The 24853-nt window shown below is 39.8% G+C and overlaps 4 protein-coding genes across 13 annotated transcripts; 1 reads left to right on the top strand and 3 right to left on the bottom strand.

Moving 5' to 3' along the window:
* The first annotated feature begins 493 nt into the window (after positions 1-493).
* On the top strand, positions 494-8233 carry LOC117557893 (elongation factor 1-delta-like). Of its 10 annotated transcripts, none has more exons than XM_034233886.1 (9): positions 494-625; positions 3733-3847; positions 4759-4830; positions 5651-5704; positions 6647-6728; positions 6821-6897; positions 7230-7439; positions 7754-7948; positions 8183-8233. In XM_034233886.1, the coding sequence occupies exons 2-9, from the start codon at positions 3740-3742 to the stop codon at positions 8219-8221; spliced, it is 837 nt and encodes a 278-aa protein (XP_034089777.1). In that variant the 5' UTR covers positions 494-625; positions 3733-3739; the 3' UTR covers positions 8222-8233. The 10 variants fall into 10 exon arrangements, with proteins under 10 accessions (XP_034089777.1, XP_034089781.1, XP_034089780.1 ...); XM_034233885.1 differs by lacking the exon at positions 494-625 and adding an exon at positions 1757-1785; XM_034233890.1 differs by lacking the exon at positions 4759-4830.
* A 2677-nt stretch (positions 8234-10910) lies between these two features.
* On the bottom strand, positions 10911-14802 carry ftr87 (finTRIM family, member 87). Its single transcript, XM_034233842.1, has 7 exons — positions 14174-14802; positions 13026-13112; positions 12715-12948; positions 11895-12054; positions 11754-11808; positions 11406-11465; positions 10911-11174 (listed from the first exon to the last, which is right to left on the bottom strand). The coding sequence occupies exons 1-6, from the start codon at positions 14747-14749 to the stop codon at positions 11417-11419; spliced, it is 1161 nt and encodes a 386-aa protein (XP_034089733.1). The 5' UTR covers positions 14750-14802; the 3' UTR covers positions 10911-11174; positions 11406-11416.
* A 942-nt stretch (positions 14803-15744) lies between these two features.
* ftr67 (finTRIM family, member 67) lies at positions 15745-20006 on the bottom strand. The gene is made up of 7 exons (XM_034233841.1): positions 19305-20006; positions 18572-18667; positions 18217-18450; positions 17473-17632; positions 17277-17378; positions 16777-16875; positions 15745-16285 (listed from the first exon to the last, which is right to left on the bottom strand). The coding sequence occupies exons 1-7, from the start codon at positions 19908-19910 to the stop codon at positions 16218-16220; spliced, it is 1365 nt and encodes a 454-aa protein (XP_034089732.1). The 5' UTR covers positions 19911-20006; the 3' UTR covers positions 15745-16217.
* A 663-nt stretch (positions 20007-20669) lies between these two features.
* si:ch73-52e5.2 (protein THEM6) lies at positions 20670-24501 on the bottom strand. The gene is made up of 3 exons (XM_034233844.1): positions 24376-24501; positions 22813-23317; positions 20670-22280 (listed from the first exon to the last, which is right to left on the bottom strand). The coding sequence occupies exons 2-3, from the start codon at positions 23311-23313 to the stop codon at positions 22173-22175; spliced, it is 609 nt and encodes a 202-aa protein (XP_034089735.1). The 5' UTR covers positions 23314-23317; positions 24376-24501; the 3' UTR covers positions 20670-22172.
* Positions 24502-24853: the final 352 nt, after the last annotated feature.

The following is a 24853-nucleotide window of genomic DNA, read 5'->3' as shown; positions in this document are numbered from 1 at the left end:
TAGTTCTCTGGTCTGTCCAAAAGATTCATACAATTCAGTAGCCATGTATAACTTTTGGATAACAGTTTGAATTGGCTCGATTAGTCTGCCCCCTGCAGGACAAGGGAGGAATTGGGATTTCAATCAACAAGTAGCTCAAATGTAAACTGGCTATATATCTTTTTCAACTTGTTGCCCAGTTTTATTTAAAAAAGGTGTTAGGGCAGAAGTTCATAATCAACTCAAAAGACAAAAGAATACAAACTACATGCTACTACTACATATTGTTGAACATGGGGAACAAACAGCTGGAACTCTGGGAAATGAAGTCTTTGGCCATAACGGATTGTACTAATCTAAATGTTGGGCGTTAATAGTACCAAAAACACGGATCCCCTCTTCCATTCAGTGTTAATATACAATAACTTGTTTCAATGTGCGTTTTTATGTTGTAACATTTTGTATAAACATTAAATAAACGCATAAATCATCGATAAAGTCATGTAAAAACGAACGTCCCTCCCCCTCTGTAACTGCAGAATACAGGCGGTCAGCTACTGCAAGCCCTCTTCTCCCGTCGGATTACAGCCGAGGCACCACGCTAAAGAACGCTTACCGAGCCATAAAACGTCGAATAAAGCCAATAGTAAGTGCAGAAGAGTTGTTTATATACGGCATAGGACACAACATAAAGTGCACTGTTTGTTAAAACACACAAAGACGTTATAGTTGGGAGTTTTCAAGCGCCACGTGGTCAAACTAACTAGCTACAAGTTGCTGGTGCTGTCAGAAAAACTATTGGCACCCAACTTTTGTCAGTGTCAAAGTGACCCTGTAACAAATCCAGCTCAACTTTAACTCCTATTGCTGTTCCATTTGCTTGTTTTGTGACTGGTATTATACATGAAATGACCACTTGTTTAAAATTGTTCAGTGAACTGTACAACTTATATCTATTGCTTTTGACTAATTTATAGGGTTTTTTGTTGGTATTCCTCAAATATTGAATAATTAATAGTCCTGTGATTGTTTTTCCTTTGGGCTTTGTAGATTATGAAACTATGTGTATTTTCTCTTATTTCTCTGTTGGGCATTAGCTTCCCATTGCCGTTACCAAAGGTGAGTGTTGATGTTGCAGCTGTTTTTGAGCTGACGATGCACCGGTTTATTGCTGTCTTCCGGTCGAAATGTTGTGTTGAATGTTTTGCTCTCAGTTGATAGATCATGGTCTCCTAGCTCAAACTAATGCAGTCGTGTGTGTATCATCTTACAATATTATCTTTGTGAAGGTTACCATGTGATCTTAATTCAACTGTTTGAGAGAGAAGTTAACTAAATGTTCTGTCAATTCATCAACCTATTGTTTCAGCCCTAGTGGGTTGGACACAATATTAAAAACTCCTTTTTAGATTATTTTCACACCTAAAACTGAAGCCTTCAAAATGACCGGATGTAATCCCCTCTCGATGTGAAGGTATGATTTATCACAGGGCTGTTGACTGCATTATTTGATGCTAGGTGTACCTAACCAACTGGCAACTGAGAGAATATATCTGTGGCACACATAATGTTTTGAAAAATGTTTTTTTTATATTTGAATATCATGTAATTATGTATTCTTAATGCATGAAAATGTAAAATATGTCTTTTGTTAATGGTTTTTGCCTGCATGTTAAGACACATGGATTGTCTTTAATATAACTTACTGTTAATCATTTTCAATATAATTCAAACGTGTGTGAATTATTTTAATATTCCATTCCACGATAGGTAGCGTACACTTTTCTCCAGCATGCCAAAAAAAAGGTGAGCCAGACAATGTTGCATAGGTTTGGTTTTTAAATGTTTCAGAAGAAACGTGCTTAATGCATTTAAAAACTGCGTTTCCTCATGAATTAATTGACAAATTACTATTCTATTTAAAAATGTTTGTACTTCATAGATTGAGGAAATGCTGCAAACTCATCCTAACCTAAATGCTGGCCATTATGTTAGCCTTATTACATTTTGCCTTATTTGTTTTGGCTTTGCTTTTTGAAAGTCTAATGTGAGATTGATCAATGACCTGCTTTTACATGTTTTGGCAATATTCCATATCCCCAAAAATACGGTTGGGCAATATGTTAAAATCTTCCCATCGATCCCAGTCAGCCAAATAACGAAATACTCTCAAAGAGGTTAGTTTGAACTCTATAAGGGGTAATCATGTTTCTATTTTGGTAATTGTAAGCTTTTTGATCAATCTAGTCTTTGCCCGCAAGACCGCATTGGCATCTCATATCAAGTGTTTGACTAGCAAAGTTCTTTGTGTGATGCCATCTTCATAATGAACTAATGCCATCTAGTTTCCACCTGTTGCTTCCTTATAAAACAAGTGAATAGAGAAGAGACCCCTTTAGTAGAGAAATGGATCAGTCTCGGCCGTCCCGTCAGCCAGGAGGAGTCCCTCAGAATGCTGTGCCGGTGATGAACTCCAGGCAGGGTAATAATCCCACCGAGAGAAGCGTCATCAGCGGAGACAAAGATCAGTCAGGGAGGCTGCAGAGACGCACACGTCCGTCGGAGGCCCACCGCTCCTGGGCTGAAGATGAGGGGTTGAGCTCCTCCGTGGAAGGATGTGGCCCCTATGGTCAAAGCCCTTTGCTCCAGGACATGCAGGCAGATGGAATGATGTACAACCACGGCGCCTATGAGCAGGCCGAGGGCAACTACCAACGGCGGCTCGCATCTAATGGGAACGGACCGCAGTCTTCCTCTCCAAGAAGCCCAAAAACCAGAGGCTACATGACCTTCCAGGCCAGACGTGGGCGCGGTCCGCAGCAGGATCAGGGACCCCCCGTCGCCACGGTGAAAGTCTCCGGGACCTCCCCCCGTCAGTACAGTAGAGGCCGCAATCGCACCTCCTCTGAAACCGAGCAGGGGGGCAAAGGCAGCAGGGGCCCGACCCAGAGGAAGAGGGTCTTCTCTGAGACGGAGAGCAGGCCTAGATGGGACAAGTATGGCACCTCTCACGGGGAATGGGAGAGACGTGATGTGTGTTTTCCGGCTAATTAACTGCGTTTTCTTTTGTTTTTTTGTCATGCATTTTTGTTTGTGCATTCGTGCTAACTTGTGCACCGTGTGTAATATCTTTGAGCTGCAGGTTTGGAGATGAATATTTGTTTGGATTTTTTTCTCAGCATCACAGCAGGCCCTTGCATTTCTTTAACGGCTACTAAGTCTGACCTATTGTCTCATTGGCGTACAACCGTCATGTACTCGCATGTATGGTCAACTAGGTTGTTTTGACAATGGCACAATGAAGGGGACCCCTGCTATCACTAAGAGGGGCTTCTAGCGGGCAGAGACAACCCTTTTGTTCAGTAATCCAGACTTTGCAGAGCAGGCAAACTGTGTTTCCCTGACTGAGGAATGTGTAGATGCCCGTCTGCTGCGGTAACCTGTCAGCAAAACGACAAGGGAGGTTTAGCATTTTATGCAGTAGTGTGTTTTATTTATTCTGACATTCATTTGTTTACTTGGTTGGAACTGTCTGCATTACGCTTTGTTCTGTCACTTTGTGTCCATTCCACGCACAACTCCATCTGTGGCTCTGCATGAGGTTGTTACCCTTAATGTGCTGTTCCCAGTGTTCTGTCACTCGTTATTGTGCTGGCTGTAAACAACTAAACCCCTGATCATGGCTGTTGGATGTCGATCAATGTTTTGTTTTTTGCATCTTATTTCTCCTACATTTCTGATTTCTCTCCTTAGTACCAACATGAGTGGACTGCAGTGCCTCGCCTCCGAGAACATCTGGTTCGACAAACCTCTCTACGATGAAGCCGAGAAGTGCTTCTACGAGGGAGCCAACGGACCTCCTTCACAGGTAGGACAGGCAGGCACACAAACTTGAACACATGGGTGTAAAACACAGGAAGAAGAGCAAAGCTGCTTTGTTTTCTCTGGTGTGGACCTTGTTTGATGTTTATCAACCTGATCATTCCTGAGGTTATTTAGATTTTCAGACAAACCTATTTCCAAATTCTCCTCTCGTCTCCTGCTGCCATCTTTTGAAGTTCCTTTGCTCTCCTGTCTGACTCCTCCTCCGCTCATGCCTCCTTGTCAATCACTGGCCTGTAAAGCAACAGTTACATCATCACCAGCCCTCTGCAGCTGTGTGCATGAGAGTGAAGCTGCTCGATTTAGAAGTGGCACGTCCTATGGAGAGGGGTCAGGTGGTTTGGCAGCTGCCTCTGCTCCTCTGACTGTAAAGGGCAGTGGAGAGTTTCTACACGAGCCTTGGAAACAATCTTTAAAGGGTTTAATTGGCCAAAACACAGAAGCCATATGTCTTCACTTACCACTTGTGGTCTCAAGAAGGGGTTGTATGTTCCCAGTTTGTTTGGCTTTACTGCTGCCAAATAACACAAGTAAGAAGTTAAACATGTTTTTACATAAACAGCGTCCTGGCTGTTTAGTATAATACCTTCAAAAGGTATTATTTCATATTTCTTGTGTGAAAAGTAGTTTCAACAGTTCACATTTCATTACAACACGTAGTGGATAAACAGCACGAGAGTTTCAGGTTGGGTCATTGACAAGTGCTACCCTCATGCTAGCTGCCAACATTTCTTTAACCGTTAGTTCCCATTTCTGTGCTACCTGCTTCAAATGTTTAGAAAAACCCTCCTTCATGTTGGATGTGTGGTCCATGCTGCTTCTGTTTGTTTTGCATGCGGCTTTCTGTCTTTGTCACTGCTCCCGCTTCATTACTGCTTTACCCACAAACACCTTCAGGAGAGCGAGGTTAATGCCATCCTGCAGGACATTGCTAAATCCAGACAGAATATCCTGCAGTCCCTAAACGGAGTAAGTACTGCAAATGAGCCCCAGATAACCCCCCCCCCCCCCCTTGTAGTGACAGGACAGTCCTGACTAATCTTCCAGTACCAGCCCTGAAAAAAGGGGAACATCTGTTTAAATTTGAAGTTTTCATTAGAGTTCTTGGGCCTTGGAGCTACTGACACTTGTTCTCCTGTTCTCCTCTGCTTGCGTTGCCAGTAACGATCATTGCAATCTATGTATGTGTTTGTCTTTACATCCACGCCATTTGCTATATTGAAAGCGGTTTGAATGTGTCATTTTTGCATAAATAAGTGCTACTTCAACCATGTCTTAAAGGATTGATTGACACGCTTTTTTAAGTCCAATACAAACCAATGCTTGCATGCCCCTAGGCAAATTACTATATTGCTGTGGCAGCAACAAAGATTCAGGTTTTAAACAACACATTCAGTCCATACCTGTAGGGGTTAAGCCACCACCTGCGTTTAAATTGCTTTCAGAAGGCATGTCTTTGAAAAATGTGAACTTTTCCTTTTAAGTCAACCTTCCTGAATTTAATAACTTTCGTTGGTGCTTAAAAAAAGTTAAAAATGTTCTGTTGATTGGTTGAACACATGTGCATTGGTTGATATTTCCCATACAGGCACTTCATCCATTTAGTTGTGTTTCATCCTATTTCACTAACAATCCTGGCTTCATTTTCTTTCTACTGATGACTCTGAATGTGTAGCATGTTTAGTATCCGACTTTCTACCTACACCCTGTACTTCTCTGTCTTCTTCTTCTTCTTGTTTGTGTCTTCGTGTTTCCCTCCTACCTTCACATTGTACATAACCGGGTGCAGGCCAAAGCGGCCCTGCTGCCCAAGGCGCGCCAGCAGAGACCGCGGAACAGAAACGTAAGTGTTTGCTGCTCCGGTCTGGGAGCGCTGCATGGCCGACACACACAGCGCTGATCTGAGTTCTGCTGCTGCCTGGAGTGGAGTGTACAGCTGTCACTCAGATGCCATCCTGAATCACCCTTCTTCATGCATCACATTATGCTACCACTAACTGATTCAGAATGTGTGTGCGTGTGGAATTTATAATAATGGTGATGATTTGTTAGATAATGTAAACATTACATTCTATTCAAATGCTACTCATTTCCATATTTATATTGTTTTTCAACTTTCCATCTTGATTATTTTCTGTAACTTCTGAATCAAGTGGTCAATTATTAATGAAACATTTTGAGCAGTACACATATTCCTATTGTTGCTGAGTTTCATCAAAGATTGATACAACTCATATCTGTCCTAGCTTAGCTTAGCACAAAGAGCAGCAACCTGGAGAGATTGCCTGGCTCTGTCCAACATATCTACTTACTTTAATCGATTTACAAATGAAAGTGGGATGTGTTGTTGTATCAATCTTTTTATATCTGCAATATGGCAACACGTTCTTTTTTAATGATGTATTGTGCCGTTGCCAGAATCTGCAGTGAGTTTGCCTGCATGCTGTTGTTGTAATCATGGACAGCACTGAGGTGCCTTGGAGCTACGCCCTTAACTGCAAATGCTTCAGTGGAGCTGCTCAGCGGCCAGCAGATCAGACACTGGTCGTTCTGAACGGCTCCTCATTTCAACATCAGCGTTGTGAGGGTGGAGTGTTTTCATCAGTGTGTTATAGAAGCTAGCCTTGCATGGCTTTCATTTGAAATCTCACCGTTTTATCTACTTTTGATTTTGCTTGCTTCTTTTTAGGCTTGGATTGCCTTGATGAGATTACATTTGCTTTGTCACCATTTGAACCCGTAGCTGCATCATGGCACGTGCTTATTAGTGTTCGTCTCTCCACAGTCATCCTCACATGCAGGAGGAGACCAGGAGCTGGTTACACGCATGAAGAGCATGGAGCTGGAGAACCATACTCTGCACAAAGGTTTGTTCCGTTTTTTATAAAGTATTTCTGTGCTTTTGTATATTTGATGCAGAGTATCCATTCTTACTTTTCCTATTGTGTTTGCTTGTTAGTGGTGGCTGAAATGAGAGCAGCCCTGCAGACGCTGGAGAACAGAGTGGCCACGCTGGAAAAGAGCCCAAGTGCTAAGGTCGATAACTTAGAATTACTAAATGCATATTTTCTCTGTAAAAGACACAGCCCAAATATAATGTAATCTACATTGTACTTAAGGTATACTCAAACTATAAGTACGTTTTTTGATGTTCCTCTTTTTGGTTGCTTTGTCTTGTTGTTTATGATTAATATTGTTGTATATATAAGGCTTAGGCTCCCTTCGTTCCCCTCACATATCTATTGATGCTCTTTATTGTATGATGTTTTAGTTGTTTGAACAAATGGAGATCAGGAAAGAGTTAATCTTATTTGAGAAAGCCTTCTGAAGAGCCCACCTTAACAGGAAGTTTCCACTGCTTTGACCAGGCTGCTCCAGTCCAGGCTGCTCCAGTCAAACAGGTGCAAAATGGAGATGATGAAGACGAGGATGACGACATGGACTTGTTTGGCAGTGATGATGAGGATGACGAAGAAGCCGAGCGCCTTAAGCAGGAGCGCCTGGATGCCTATGCCGCCAAGAAGTCCAAGAAACCCGCCCTCATAGCCAAGTCGTCTCTGCTTTTAGACGTCAAGCCCGTACGTTTCCTTCTGACCTGCATCATGTGGCTGAAATCTGTGCTAGTTCCATTGCAGTTGTGTTCTTATAGAGATTTACTGTTTTGTTTCAGAAAAGGTAAAAAAATGTGATAAAATTGAGATGTTAAGTTAATTAATAGTTTAAGCTAATTGCGACTTAAACTGCATATATATTTTTTGTAATATTCCAAATGAATCCCGATGCATGTTAAGCAATTTATGTTAACGTTTTGCTGCAAACTGAGTTGAATTGTCTTACCATGGTCAAATGAGTGTTCTGTGTTTTAACCCCCCTTCCCCACGTGCTCCCTCAGTGGGACGATGAGACGGACATGGCCAAGCTGGAGGAGTGCGTGCGCTCGGTGCAGATGGAAGGGCTCCTGTGGGGAGCGTCCAAACTGGTTCCCGTCGGATACGGCATCAAGAAGCTGCAGATCACCTGCGTGATCGAGGACGACAAAGTTGGCACAGACATCCTGGAGGAGGAGATCACCAAGTTTGAGGACTTTGTAAGTAAAACGCACACAGGTGTAACTCCTTCACCATTATTAGACAACTTCAGTTAACTTACCTCTCGGGTATCCAGCCACGCTGATTTATTAACTTGTGTGTTATGACATTTTCTACACCCACACCAATATCACTGACATGAATTGACTTTAATGTGTGGTGCTTACATCATGGGTAAAGTGCATGAATGTGTAATGTACACCTCGACTTATTGCACCTTTCTTCCATTGCAGATCCAGAGTATAGACGTTGCTGCCTTCAATAAGATCTGAGCTCCACCAGTTGTTTTACCTGCTCCACCAAAGTGTTGCTGCTGCTCCCTGCTTGCATGTTGATTAAAATATTAAGTTTTGAGCAAATTCCTCTGTCAGTTTCCTTTTTTCTCTCAGTCCAACCTTAATATTTTGAGGTCTGTGATATCCTGGTTTGTAGTCTTTTGCAATAAAAAAATATATACTGTATTTTTAGACAAATTATGATATGCTTTTTTATATTTTTGATAGACTATCACTATACTATGACTTTTTCACATGTTGTTCGTTTTTTATTTTATTTACATTTTGTCTACACTGTAAATGTACACTGAAGACATCAAAACTATAAAAGAACACATGGAATTATCTAGTAAACAAAAAAGTAAAAAAATCCAGAATATGATTTATATTTGGCTGGCTACTGCAGAATGCTGTGGTAATGTCTGGTTAAGTGTGCCTTGAATTCTGAATCAATCACCAACTATCTTTCATAGTTTTGATGTCTTCAGTATTAATCTACAAAGTAGAAACATTTTTAAATAAACAAAACAAATTAAATGAAGGTGTCCAAACTTTTCACTGGTACTGTACAGTGTTTCCCCGATATACAAATAGCGGTGGCGCCCATCTCAGTGGGTCTCATATGTGTTTACAAATTATGTAAACACATATTTCCAAGGCACTCCTTCATAATTATTAGGATAAATAAAAACAGGTTTGAAATCATTCCAATGTATACTATAGGACAGTAAACCAAAGATATCGTTTAAAGTTGGAGAGATACAAAAATATGCATAAATAAATGTTAACTGGTAAAATAAGATATAAATGAACAACAAAAATAAAATAAGTTACATGTATTGGCTATGGTAGGTTATTGGTTATGTTCACATACTTATTTGATTATTAAAATGTAAACCGATCTTTTTCATATGGGTGTTTAGATTTGTACCCCCTAGATCAGGTCTCTAGTAATTGTGTGTTCAAAGTGCACCAGATTGCATACCCCCGGACCCCCCTAGAGGATGTGACGTCCACCCCCCCAATTCAAACATGTTCATACAATACTGAATACATTTGAAGCCATTTTGACGTATATGACCTATGTCAATAAGTTTCTGTTTTTGTAGTGTATTTGTCTTTTGTAGAGATTTTTCATTTATTCTTTAAAATCTCACCTCGGGCAGCAAATTGTCTAGAACCGGCCCTGGTACTAGGCCTCAAGAGCCTTTCTGACACAGAAACAAATTGGCGGGGCGCACTTCGCACGCGCACACTAAACAATTCCATGTGCTCCACGCTCACATTATGCTGGGCCCACGTGCCTTAGCACCGCTGCTATGACTCCATCCTAGGGGAAACACTGCTGTATGTGTGTGTGTATATATATATAATATATATCTCATGATCTTTCCAGCACACTTACTTTTTCTAATTTTGTCATCCTGTATTATGATTTTTCATGACATACATCTAAAACCCTGTTCATGATATTTTCCACATACCATACTTTTCTATATTATATGAATAGTGTTATGAAAATTAGTATGTTTTCTTTTCTCCAGCAAGTAAAAACAATTTGCTTCAAATTATGAGGGGTAATGACATCCTTGAAATATAAAGATATTCATAGACTTTGGACTAACATGACTGTAGAGGAAACTTCTGTGTAGCATGCAGTGGAGTCACCGACTCAGGAAGGAGACACGGGAAGAGTCGGAGCTTTGATGTCAAACCACTGTGATTTATTTGGAGTTGGTACCAGAGTATTCACATCACAAATCCAAGAGTCAGAGGTTCTGACTCCACGGTAGAGTTGCCACGTCAATTCTGGAGAGCCTCTCTCTTGCCAGCCCATCTAACTGGTTTCGCAGAGAGTAAACAACATATTTTGAGGAGATAGCCTAAACAGTGTGGGAACACAGAGCTACTTGCCTCGGACACTTATGACCTCGAAGATTTCACCTTGGAGTCCACAAATACAGAGAAGGAAGTGTCCCAGTGTACCCACAACACAGACCATCTGTATCCCAGTATTGACCGGTCACAGAATGGGAACAATAACATTATTGGCTAAGCCGCCTGTGTCCTTAAAGAAGGTAAACAGACATCGAGGTTTGTCCTGTATGTTACTAATTGGCGTCTTATGATAATTATTTCCACAACAATGACAATAAATGCTTTATTATGAATTTTAAATAAAATACATTGTTCATTTCAAATAAAATGGATTCAAGCACAATAAATATCCATATATAATCATGAACCTGTTTGAAATATACACCTCAGTATAGATGTTGCTTTTGCTGATCTAAGCGTCACCAAAGTGTTGCTGCTGCTACCGAAGGTTTGAGCACACACCACCGTCTCAAAAGTAAATACTTTGAGCCACATGCATACAAGCTTACTTTCTTAAACGTCAAAGAGTGCAGTCATCTTTACAATTAGAGAGAGCACAGCCTTAAAGTGGAGCTTAAACCCACCCAAAAACCTGGGTAAACGGGCTGGGTGAACGTAGTCTTGACCTGATGGAGGAGAACCAGTGTATCAGAAACATTATAGAAAGACAAAGTCCCGCCCCTGAAGTCCAGAAACACTCCTATCCTGCTGGAGCAGGCGGTGGGGACGCTCACTCTCTCCTTGTTGTGCTGAAAGGAACAGACCGAGTTGGCGCAGTCCAGGCTCCAGGATTTGGAGTTATGTCCGAGCTTGCAGTCGCTCCCTGCTCCACTCCTGCCCATGTTTTTGTAGCAGACCCCGATGGAAACCCCTCCCTCCCCGGCCCACTCCACCTCCCAGTAGCAGCGCCCAGCCATCCCAGCTCTGCACAGCACCTGGGCCCAGCTGCTGAAGCGCTGCGGGTGGTCCGGGTAGGGCTGGGGCTCCGAGCGCGTGGTCGCCCCTCTGCGACCGTCAGAGAGGCTCAGATAAGGGTTGGCTGTGTTCGGGTCCAGGACGATATCGTGGTGATCTGGAAATCAGTGAATGCACAATGCAAACTTTAAGTCACAGTTTTCATAAAGAGTCACTATCAGAATCAGAAACAGGTGTATTACCAGGAATTTGACTTGGTGTATACATACAAATAAAAACACAGGTATAGAAATAGAAAAATATTTTAAAATATAAGTGTTTACATTGCAATGGAATAAGAAGGAATACAATTTGACAGTAATAGGGTTTATCAAACAATGGTACTCACAATGTAGAAAATCAGCTCTTGTCTTCGGTTCGGAGTTGTATGGGATCTCCGTGTCTTTTGCTGTTAGACAGATGATGAACATTAAAAACAGATTTCATTCAATGTAATTGAGATTACTTTGATGGTAAGATTAAGCCAAAGTGACTAGTTAGGAGTCTTGCTGACTTTTTTAGATGTTACATTTTTTAAATAAAACTAATTTGAAACAGAAATCTGGTAAACAGGGATCTTACTTTGCACATGATGGTTGCACACATGGTATCAAGCTCACATAACCCATTCCTTACATTTACAGACCTTTCCTTTCTACAGTTTAGTTTGCTAAAGTATCATTTGACAGAAACTCACCTACCTTTGGTTTTTTCAGATACACCTGTATTGCTGGGTTCCTTCAGTGACATTACTAAAAACGAAGACAAACAGAAATAGTGAGAATTGTTGAACAAATAATCACTTTTATATGAATCAGTTGTAAAAAGGGCACTGCACCTTTATCAGAGATCCTGTTGAATTCTCTTTCAAGTGTTTCATCCAGACTGTCTTTGAGATTGGGCAGGGCTCCCCTCAGGGTTTTATACATCATATATTGAAGAGCATCAGTGCTGGGCATCTCCACAGTCTTTGTAGGGAAATGAAGAGACTTGCACTTCTGCGGTGACAAGCAGCACAACCAAATTACAGGACAGTATCTGAATGCAAATGCAACAACACCGACAAACAGGAAGGAGTCACGTTGTGGGTAACACTCCAATTCAAATCTAGTGAACATTACATTATTTGTATGCGACATTGAGATGTCAGGGACTTGACCGAAATAAAATGTAAACATTTTAATCACTTCTAACTGAATCATATAGTCAAAGTGAGTTTTGTTTTTTTATAAACAAGAATTGGGTGGATGATGGGTGGATCCTCGTCTCTGATTTATAACTCTTGCTCTGAAAAGACATGTTCATGATCATCTATAATACATTATGAATAATAGCATATTATTGTTGTTTTTCATAATTATAATATATTTTATTTATCAAGCGCTTTTACAGCTAATCAAATTAATAACGAAAAAAATATTTTATTGTTGATATTTCATATTCGAAGTCAATATTACAATTTATGTCACTGAAATGTGGAGAAGAAGTTAAAGTAGCAGAATATGGAAACACTTGAGTAACCTTAAAGTACCTTCATTTGTGGTTAAGTACAGTACTTGAGTAATGCACTTTGCTTCTTTACCACTTTGTAAATGTGATAACAAAATGGTTGGTGGCCTTGTCACACATAATTGGCCGAGTTATGTTTCGTTTTGTACCTGAAGGAAGCCGGTGTGGTCCTCAGTTTGAGAAATCCTCTCGAGCTCGGCCCCGGCCCTCCGGAGCTCCAGGATCTCTCTCTGTATTTTCTCCAGCAGCTCCTCAGCCTGACTGACAGCTGCTCTCTCCTGGACCCTCAGCACTTCCTTCACCTCACTGCTCTGTTTCTCTATGGAGCGGATCAGCCTGGAGAAAACCCTCTCGCTCTCCTCCACCGCTGCCTCTGTGGAGTGCTGTCAGGATACATACTTTGAGTGTAGGAAGTATGTATGCAACACATTTTAAACTCCTGTATTGGAAATGCACTAACCTTGATATATCTGACAACATATCTGAGCTCCTTCTCCGTGTCTTTCAATTTTTGCACAGACTTCAAAGAGGCTTCTTGGAGTTTTTTCTAAGAGATTAAATATCAGACAGTTCAGTCCCTCAGGCTGCTTCTGCTCACAGTTGACTTTCAAGATGGACATTTTGGATATTACAATCAAAAGGATTCAATTGCGCTGAATGGCCTTTGGTCTAATAACCTAAAACGTACTATCATCTGAGCACAATATATGGCTGAAGGACCGGGGCACATTCTACTCCCATGTTTAAAATGTGAAGATTTGTGAAGCCTTCACACCAGCCTACAAAAGATATATCCTTAGGGGACTACTACTTTTTTGTTACAGCATCTTTGTAAGGGTTCTCCGGCTCTTCCAAAGGATTTACGTCACGATGTCATAACGCAGTCAAATCTGAACACATAAGGTGTAAGATAAAACAAAAATGGGGCTCAAGTTGTAGCCCACAGCTAACTCCCTCCATATTATCCGTCTGATCTCTAGCATCAATTCCCACTGGTGGAAGTAGAGTTATTCATGTGCTGTACAGCATCATTTTGAGAAACCTGTACTTTATCTGAGAATGTTGAATATTTTTCTTTTACTCCACTCCTTTATCACAGGTACATATTGTACTTCAAACTATATTTATTTATAACTTAAGATGTACAGATTAATGCATGAATAACTATAATCGAACAATATAATATTATTATAATATACAATATTATACGTTATTTCTGCTTTCACATAATTATTTATACACGGTTGTATTTTTTTTAAAGTAAAATATCCTACAACTTGCAATACTACACTGTCAATCCCACATAACCAGCATGCACCTGAGCTGAATAACCCTGACGGGACAATAGTGTTATAATGCGGGTTATTTTCCAAGACTTCACAAAGCTCTTCCAGAACAAAAGAAAACATCACAGATGAAAGAGTACACTTTAAAATAAAATGCATTCTGATAAAGCACGTCTGAATGTTGTTGCAAAAACTAAGAAGATGTCATTTATGTCATCTTAAAAGCACGACATTTGTTTTTGTAATCACGGTGTGAAACATAAACACTCCCCAAAATAACAATGAGTGATTAATTTCTGCATTAAGAAATACTGAAAGTGACCTGTTGCGTTGATCTCTCATCCACCAGTGAGACTGCGTCATGGCCCTTGTGTCTCTCTCTCACACACTGGGAACACACACTCTGCTGGTCGGTGCGACAGTACAGCCTCAGTGGTTTATCGTGATGTTGGCACAGCTTCTCCTTCAGCTGGTCCACTGCAGGGACCAACCTGTGGGCCTTCTCATGAAACCTCTCCTCATGGACCCTGGAGTGAGCCGCACAGTAAGACTCGGAGCACACAAGGCAGGATTTAACAGCTCTTTTCCTCCTCACTGTGCACACACTGCATGCCACTTCCTCGGGTTTTGAGGACAACTGTCGAGCCCCAGATTTGAGAAAAGTTTCCACCACTTCCCCCAGGACTGTGTTCCTGCTCAGCAGCGGTCTGGGGTTGAACACCTGTCGGCACTGAGGGCAGCTGTACTGACCTTTCTGCTTGGCCCTGTTCCAGTAGTCTTCGATGCAGTCCAAGCAGTAGCTGTGTCCGCAGGGGATAGTCACGGGGTCTCTTAAGACCTCCAGGCACACTGAACAACAGAACTGGTCCTGTTCAATAGAAATAGTTGTTGCTGCCATTTCCCAAACACTCCCAGCCGAAACTGAGAGGGACAAAGATGGGCGTGACTCACAGGTGAGCTGATTACCGCTGGTTGTGTCACCTGCTGTACCCGGAAGCAGCCAATCACAGCCAAGGAAGCAGCAATTGGGCGGTCCCATAAAGCAACCTGTACAAAACAGCCTTTTATAGAATTGCCTTTCCTTATTTAAAAACACAAGTCATAGATGCACTTACCTGAATGTTATCTGACATGAACACAAAAGGGCTGTTTGTGTACACTCAACCGGTTATTCTACTTCTACCTCGAAACCTTGTTTGTTTAACCCTCCGGTATCATTCGATTAGACTACGCAAATTAGTCATTCGAGACAAAAATGTCCACTGCAAAAGACTTTGATAAAAACATTATATTAAAATGACTAATTTGTAACTTTTTTGTTCAATCTGATTTTGTGCAAAAACTAATAATGCAAAAAAATCCATTTTGTTGCTAATCTTTGACATATTCAAGACTGTTGTAAAAAAAAAAGAGCCAATCCCCAGATATGTATTTTTTGGAAAATAACTAATTTTCTCTGTTTTCATCATGAAAAAAAACAGCGGTTTCATGTATTCAAAATGGCATTTAAAGGGTTAAAATCCTGAAAATGATTACATTTTTGGTATTTTCTATTAGGGCGGAAGTTGTTTTAAAGATTGAACCCAAAAAAGTTGTGAAAAAAACCTTTTAATATAATGTTTTTATCAAAGTCTTTTGCAGTGGACATTTTTGTCTCGAATGACTAATTTGCGTAGTCGATTTGTTACGCAGTGAATTAAAGACCGATTTGAATTTTTTTAAATTGGAATTCCAAAATAGATCGAGAAAATAGCCTTGTTACAAAAAATCAGGCCATTTGCACCAACACAACCAAAGTTATTGCAAAGTGAAAAATGACCCATATGGACAAAAACGTCCACAGTGATACCGGAGGAAACGTGAACCAGCTCCCATGCAAATAAAAAACACCAGTTTGAATAAGAGTGTTGTTTTTAATCACAGCATTTCACAAAACATTATTTGTACACGTTTCGGTAAAGCAAAAATAGTGTTTTCTCAGTTTTAGCTAAAAAGTTATTATAAAAGCACAACATTGTTAAACGATTAGAGTTCAGTAAAATTGGTAAACTAATAATTTAAAGGCAATTTCCATTTAAACACTGAAATAAAAAGTCAGTCCTGCTTTGTGTTGCTTAATACTTTAAGCATTATGTATTTGTTCTTCTGTGAATATAAACACTGTCCTCATCTCATTCCTATCAGCACTATATTGAAAGACGCAAGTAGAGCTGATAGGTGAAACCACAAAAAATAAGTCAAAGTCAAAAGTGAAATTGATTATTAAATGTACAATACAGTACATATTTGTGATAGCACATCATTAAGGTACAATGAAAATCAGTCTGTGTATCTGCATTTGGAATTTTGGAAAGTCCACTTAAAGTCTATTTCCTCCTGGGGTGGCTTCGTCGCTGAAGGTGTCTCGGTCTGGATCCTGTGGACAGTTTTGAGCCTGAGAAGATACAACAGGAATTATCATTTTGCAGCACCCTGAGGTGACAGAGGAATTCATAAATCACAGCATAAATGTCCCTGGCCTAGATCTGTGCTGTGTAGTAGCAACCAATCATATTTAGATTTATTTTTCAAGCAAGATGCAATGTAATATTTATTTAAATAACCTGAAATGATCAAATGTAAGTATATAGATTTGTTTTAATATACTTTGCTTAGATTTTTTATTCAAAGATGTAAATATCTACAACTCACCAAATGACCAGGTACATTATGTGTGGGTACTTTTTACTTTTGATGCATGTTCTGTTAATAATAATGTAGTTCTACTTAAGTAAAGGAACATATGTTACATTAACTAAATGTGTGTCTTTCTTTCTTTCACTTACATTAAACATTCGTCATACATTTGATTTGCTAGTGTAAACTGGGATTTGCACACTGCCTAATGTCGAAATATATTTCATCATTGATATCGGCTGTATTTACCAAATGGTGAGAAGGCAAATGTGGGCGCAGCAGATCCAGGATAGAGGAAAGGGTTCAGATGGTTCACGGGACTTTGGTCGAGGCCCGGTTTCGGCATCACTGCGAGCACAAAGAGAAAAAACGCTGTTACTGAGTCGCAGCTGTCAGAACTGTGAGATTCTGCAGCGCTGTCATCTCTTCTCTTAAGCTGACTCAGCAAACTCTACTATAAATAAACAAGTCGAGTAAGGTGTTTTTAGAATGGAAAGCACAAGCAAGCAGGACATATGCAGCTTTCGACAGGTTCAATTCAAGTATATTACTTTAATATACTATTATATTATAATACTGCAAAACATAAAGAAAATATGCATTATGAGATAACATTGCAAAAAACATCATTTGAAAAGTACATACATTTATTGGTTATTATATTAGATTATTGTCTGTACTTCACAGCTTCCGTGGGCAGTTTTAACACCTTTAAAACAAATATAATTCAAAGTGTTTCATTGACTCACCTTGTGCTGCTTCCATTTGTACTGCTGACTCTCCATCACTGGACTGCGTTGTTTCCAGCGGTACAGCAGGACCTTGAGGACTTATGATCACTATCTCTCTCACTACAGAAAAGAGAAAACAACGTAACCAGAGTTGATGGAATCATTTGTGTCAGATCAATCAGACAGACCTTTGATAACGACACTTTGTATCTACCTTTCTCGTAGATGCAGACAAATCCTCCTTGGCAGACCTCCTGCAGCAGCCCTTTAAAATCAGACACTGCTGTCATCACAGGGCCGAAGGTGAGGTTGGGGTCAATGGTGACCGAAGGCAAATCTGACAGCACAGGTGGAGCGTGGAGAGACTGACAACTCTGAAACACAATGACACACACACAAAGAGTTTGAGTATCCTTGATTAGAAACTTAAGTAAAAATAGCAATAACACACTTTTACTTTTGTACTCCAAAGTAAAAGTCCTGCTTTCAAAATTCTTCTTAAGTAAAAGTATTTTTAGCTACAGTATATCAACAGTAAAAGTACTTATTATGCAAAAAATAGTAACTTGATTGTTGTTATAATATATGTTATAGAGTTCTGTAACACACATTTTCTTTAAACAAGTGATCGTTTTTTGTAGTCAAAGAATTTTTGTTTTTAAATCAACTTTTAAAAAAAAGTTTTACAAAAGAGTGCTTGTAACAAGGAAAAGATGAGCAGTTTGCTGCACTAGTATTACTTTAAAAAAATACTTTCAACAAATTAATGTGTCTTAAAAACAGAGATACTGTACCACATTATTTACTAGATTAAAAATGTTTTTGTGCTTGGAAAAAGTACCAGTAACTTCTGATGATTTTGTAGAATTGAGTTAAACGTTTGCCCCTGAAAGTAAAAGTATAGGTACAAGAACATCGAAAAACTCAAAATACTAATGTTATCACTGAGTTTAGTTACCTGAAGGAAATGCACGTGGTCCTCGGAGTGGGAGAGTTTGTCCATTTCAGCCTCGTTCTTCTTCAGCTCAGCGATCTCTTTCTGGATCTTGTCCAGCAGCTGCTCCGCCTGACTGACGGCCGTCTTCTCCTGCGCTTTGATCAGCTCTCTCACCTCGAAACGCTTCAGCTCCATGGATCGGATCAGTTCAGTGAAGACAGCGTCACTCTCCTCAGCTGCTGCCCGAGCAGAGCGCTGGAGGGGAAACACAGAGACATGTAGAAGGCATCGTCTAAAATGTCAAATGATGACCTTTTTACATCACTCAGAGGCAAGACATGCGATGTGCTGTATCAACACATCAGAACAAACTTACATTGAGAGAGAAAATGGCTTGTCTGATCTCCTGGACTCCCCTTTCCCTTTGAAGGATTTTCAGCTGAGAGCTCTGCTTCATGTCACCAAGCTCCTTCTGAGGAAAGATATTATGGAAAAGAGTGTGTTTAATATAGGATTTGATTAACATGTTTAAGATTGAAAATGAAAGAGGGTGGTTTCATAGTTTCCACTCAATCGGGTCACATTATACAAAATCTGAAATAACAACGTTTTTTTGCAATTTGTTAAGACAGAAGTTAAGGGTTATTTTCACTGCTTTAACAGACAATCAAACCAGATTTAAGAAAAGGGAAACACAGGCACTTTCACTGCTTTTTATTAATCCCCACCGCCTAAGAACAGATAGAAAAAACAACTGAACACATAACAAAATGTTTTAAAATGAAATGAACATAACAAATCGTTTTTAAGAGTTGAGGCTATAACATTTCAGCTAACATTTGCTTTCTTTAACGTTGAACCTATGTGTGTTGAGTTTGTACATTGTGTTCAATTGTCCATGCTTATATTGAATATGTTTATTCCTAAAAAAAGACAATGGGTTTTAAATTGTTTATTGAATAGGCCAAAATAATGAACATTTGTAAAAACAGAAAGGACATTTTACACCAGGTAGATCACATCAGACCAGGCATGTATTAAACAAAGAGGCACTGTACTGTCACTGATCACCAACATGAATCAATCACAGCCCTGATTAAATGACTGACCTGCTTCTGTAGTGTCTCGGTCTCGGCCAGCACCGTGTCGTGGCCCTTGTGCTCGTCCGTCAGACACAGGTAACAGATGCACTGGTTGTCCGTGCGGCAGTACACCTCCAGCAGCTTGTCGTGGCGGCTACAGATCGTCTCCTGGAGCTTTTTGGAGGCCGAAACCAGCTTGTGTTTCTTGAAAGCAGCGGAGTCGTAGTGGGGCTGCAGGTGGAGGTCGCAATAAGAGGCCAAACACACCAGACAGGACTTCACCGCTTTGTTTTTCCTGCCTGTACACACGTCGCACTCCACATCGTCCGCCTCAGCGAAGCTATGATTTACAAATGTCGTCGTGGTGGTGGTGTCTTGTAGTCCAGTCTTTTTGAATTTCTCCACCACGTCGGCCAACAGGGTGTTCCTGGCGAGCACGGGCCTCGGGTTGAAGTTGTGTCTGCATTGAGGGCAGACGAAGACCCCCAAGAAGTCATCCTGGTCCCAGTAGTTCTTGATACAGACGGAGCAGTAGCTGTGTCCGCAGGGGATGGTCACCGGGTCCCGCAACACGTCCAGACAGATCGAGCAGTTAAACTGGTCCTTATCCAGCACCACCCCGGCCTGAGCCATCGTCTAAAAACGCTGAAGTTCGAGTAGAAAATGACCGAAAAACCAGGAATCTGACAGACAGCTGCTGCTTTGTTTACAGGAAGTGAAAGAGGGACGGGGCGTGGCCAGATACACGTCACCGGAAATGGCAGCTGGGAATTTAATATTTAAAAAACAAGAAATGTGCTCATTTTCGACATGAGTTTCTTAAAGGTTTTTGCTTCATTTTTACTTCTTCTATCAATATTTATTAAAATAAAAATATTGATGAAAAAAACACGTAATTTTCAAAATAATGTAGCCTGACCGTTTTTATTTTGTATTAACATGGCCTTATCCTATTCAACTTTGCAGACGCAACTTTCCAATTCTCTTTTATTTCGCTAAACATTTTTGAAAGCTGCAGTGAAGCCAGAATAGGAGCTATTCTACATAATACTAGGAACTAAATCTAAAATATTGTGAAGTGAATTTCAAGTAGGCCTACTGAAAACGCGTAAGTAGTTTGTTTTCAAAATACTTAGTTTCTTCCCAGCAGGGTGTATACATGGAGAAATATACCAAAGCAATACATAAATGTAGTAAAATATGTAAGTACAGGTCTTATCATTTGAACCATCTGCAAATGCTAACATCAGTTGCCAAATAAATTATGATATGCACTAAAATGACCTTATTTCCCTATAGTTGTGAAGTACTACATTTGGAAATGTAAAATAATAGTAAAATACTTCAAAATTGTAATAAATGACCCTACATGAACAAATATACACATCCCACTACTGCCAACATCCATGCAATTTAATGTAAAAGTAATGAATCAGGGCACCGAGATTCAGATTGACCAACATTGAACAAATGTTTAAATTCTTCCAACACAGAAACTTCAGACTTTCACAAAAGGTTAACATGTGTGTTGGTTATTCAATCCTCTAAAGTCAATGTAGGGTAAACATTCACCTATTTTTGTTGAGTTCCTGAAGCAAGTACTTTGACTCTACTGGTCCAAGACACATATCCAGTGGCGTTATTGAGATGTAAATACTTAGTGAGGTACAAATACTGGTCTTCAATGCAGGACCACAGACATGAATCTCTCTGGGTTATTGATGAATAACAAGCACTTAAAAGCAAGCAAAGTAACACACATTTTCCCAATGCATTTTTTATGTAAAATGCTTTGAAATAATTAACAAACACAATAAATAAAGTGTGGTACATTAACCCATTGCAATAGAATGAATAGATCATACAGAATATAAGTGGAAAATAAAAGTGCAATGAATATCTTTAAACTTAAATAAATTAAGCAGGATTTCCAGTGCATCAACAACATAAATATCAAGTAAGACATACATCTTTGAAAAATATTTTTCCTCTTCATACACAACAATACATTACTTTGGTCACAAAATAAAGCTTAGTTTCATTCAAATAAAGGTTCCCAATTTTAAAAGGCCAAGCGAGCATTACCCTAACATCTTTGTTTCTTGTACATTTCAGGTTTCCATTAGCATTTGCTTATTATGACTGCTTATTTCCATTTAAGCATTTCCCCTAGTTTTATACAAGTCCAATCAAGAACCCACCCTTTAAATGCATGTATCATACATTCAGTAAAATAACTCTACTGTACTGATTACAATTATCCTTCAAAGTCAAATATTCCCTTTCAGATTGTTGTCCACTCCCTCGGGTTACATTGTGCAAAGTGCTGATGGAAAGAGTAAAACCATTTTCAGTACATGTTCATAACGTCCATTCAAGTCCATCACACCTATATTTTTTTTTGTAAAAAGGTATAATTCTCTGCAATTGTAACTGTAAACTACTGCTAATCAAGAAAAAACAGGCACAAAATAAATCCTCTAGTTGTTTTGAAACATGCATTTATGTCAGTGGAAGTTCTACATGCTTATCTGAAGTTAGATAACCTTTGCTAAAATGAGAATGAAGATGTCTCAAGCCAGTCTATAAGCTGCAATAAATAAAGCTAGTTTTTTTCTGAGAGAACTTTTAATATCATCCCAATGCATAAGGTGCATTTTAAAACATGGAATATCTTACAGTTCAAGTTTTCATAAGTTCAAATGTTCTGGTCACCTCATAGAAAAATAAACAGCAGGAAAGATGGACCCAGAACAGAGATAACCTTAATCGTTTAGGCCAAATAAAATCTCTCTAAGATGATCAACTGTGTGTGTGCATGTATGTATACTGTATATATGTGCGTGCAATGCAAATTATATGAGGGGCTACGCTCATGATACATGGTGTGGGGCTTCACTTGTTCTTCTCCTCCAGTCCGCTCTCCGCTCTCAGGGCCTGGCTGCTGGCTGTGATGAAGCTGATCCAGTGTTGGAGCTCTTCTGGAAACACTGGGCATTCGATCTGCACAGAAACACAACATTAGCATAACGCTTAAGCCACAGTCTAGAGCTGGAACAATCAGTCTATGGACAGATAATTATTGGCAGCCACATTCATATTTTTAAATGAGTTTTTAGAGAAAAATAAAAAGCATCCCCATGGTAACATCCTCCAAAAGTCTGATGATTTGAGTTTTCTTTGTCTTGTGTGTTAGGAAACTGAATATCTTGTGATTTTGGACTGTTGGTTGCACAACAACACATTTGAAGGATTTACCTTGGGTTTAGGGTTAGGCTAAAATGATTAGATTATGATCCATCAGGAAATTGATGGAAAATGACTGGTTATTGTTTTTTGGCAGTTAGCGATTCTTTAAGTAATTTCAAATTGTTTTCAAATGTTGTTTGGAGAAAACACAACTTCTTAATTTCATCAATTTGGGTTTCTCATATTTTAATTACTCAACAAAATGATTAGCATATTTAAATAACAGTCAGTTGCAACCCTATGCGAGGCATACCAATACATTCCTCCAGCTCCAGCTGTTTCTCACCTTCTTTTTGCAGACAAACTCAATGATGCTCTCCGGGCTGCAGTGCACCACGTTCTGCCTGCAGAGCATGATGGCAGAGACGAAGCCATCTCTCTTGGACACAAAGCGCTGCTCCACGTAAAACGCCTTCTCGTCCCATCCCACTATTTTGGTCCGAATCTCAAAAGCCTCACGGAAGGCCAGGGAGCGCCGGTACCGGATGGTGGAGGCCCCTACCACCATTCTGGCCCCCAGTTTGCGTGAGGCCATGAACAGCCCGTTTCGCATATAATGGTGGAAGCGGGCAAAGTCACACTCCCTGAGATATCGGGAGTTGTTCATGTGGCCCATGTAGTCCAAATCATGAGGAAGGACCATGCCGTCGATGCTTTGCTCAGCCAGCAGGTCCCTCACTCTGGGTTGGAACGTCGCCTCGATGAACACATGGACCCCCCGCAGGAAATACCAAACATCCAGAGTGCAGAAGAGCAAGAGGAGGGCGGCCAGCACCAGCAGCAACATCTCTCTGGAACAACAATCCAAACAAGACAAGATTCACTTTTATTGATGCCAGCTGGGAAGTTATAATAGGAAGATAACTCTTAACAAAGAATAGAATAAATAATAAGGTACTATGCATCTCAGCATCTTAATGATAAGGTACTTAGTGTTTTCCTGTTTATAAATATAAAGATGTATTATACATATAATATAGAATATGATACACAAATCAGTGTTTATATTAAAACAAAATGATAAATAATAATATAGAATCAGGTTTTCTGCCGAGTAGCTTTTCACAGCATTTACTTTGGTATATAATGTGCACAACATTAGCATTGTAACACCAATGACAGAAAAATATATTGCAAAGATCCAGAATTCTAAATAAATATACAACAAACAAAAATGCACATTTAATACAATAACATAGTATGAAAAGACATACAATATATCTGAATTGTGTGTTTTCAATTTGTAGATTTGTGCAGAATTGGCCAAGGAATATAATGTAGCTTAATAACTAGCTTAGCTCTTTTTTTCTAAAAACAGTATAATATGTGTGATGATATATAATACCAATAAAAAGTGACAAGAATCAAAACTTGCATAAGTGCAAAATAAATGTTACATATTATATTATAGTAGTAGTGCGGTGCCATAGTTTATGACCGCAAAATGCTTACAAAAACAGGAATTATAGGTTTTGTAAATTCACGACCACAATAAATATTTAATCAGACTCCTATGACCTCATCAATGTCAGTGCAGATGTGTAGAAAAACAAGCGATCCGTGGTTCCTTTTTAATCTGTGGCTTAATATCATAGCATTAAATACGGAAGCATCTCGTCGCAGTAATCAGAAGCACAACCTTGAGCTCCGTTCAGATGGATCTGCTGTGACAGCCAAATCTGTTAGCTTAGCTGCTAGCCACCGGCAGTAGATGGCCTTGCAAAAATAGAGACCATAGGCTACCTCCTGACACGTAAAGTCGCATTTATTTTGATCAGGGCTCATTTCTGACATTTAAACATCAAGCACACACATGGTAGACTTGTGTTTTGATGGCTTTAAAACGTACCGTGCGTCCAGAAGAGAGTGTTACCATGGGATGCGATACAACTTGAAGCAACCAGCAACCGGCAGAATGAATGAACATAACTTCCGGGTGTGTGACGTAAGCAGAGATGCTGTGCAGTTCTTCTTCTCTGGTTTAAACAGCAGCAGACATCCTAAGTGGTGAACTACTGCCATCTTCTGTTGTCACTTTACTCCTACATTGTCCGGTTTCTTGTAATTTTCTCCTCCTGTTCTCCTGTATAGTTGTCTTCGGAAAACCCCACCTAATTTGTCCATTTCACCACACCCTTGTATGCTATTCATATTCATATTCTGTATTTATATTCTTTCATAGTGTTAGTTTTATCGTACTTTCTTCAACCAAGTCTTCTCTCTCTAATGTATCCTCGTCTGACTTAAGGAATTTGTTATCCTTTCTTCTTTGTAACACTACACAAGAGAACGAGGGCACACTTCTTCATATTGTAGTGTGTTCACTT

Source organism: Gymnodraco acuticeps, unplaced genomic scaffold (assembly GCF_902827175.1).
Source record: "Gymnodraco acuticeps unplaced genomic scaffold, fGymAcu1.1, whole genome shotgun sequence".
NCBI lineage: Eukaryota > Metazoa > Chordata > Actinopteri > Perciformes > Bathydraconidae > Gymnodraco > Gymnodraco acuticeps.
This window is presented reverse-complemented; position numbering and strand designations above follow the sequence as displayed.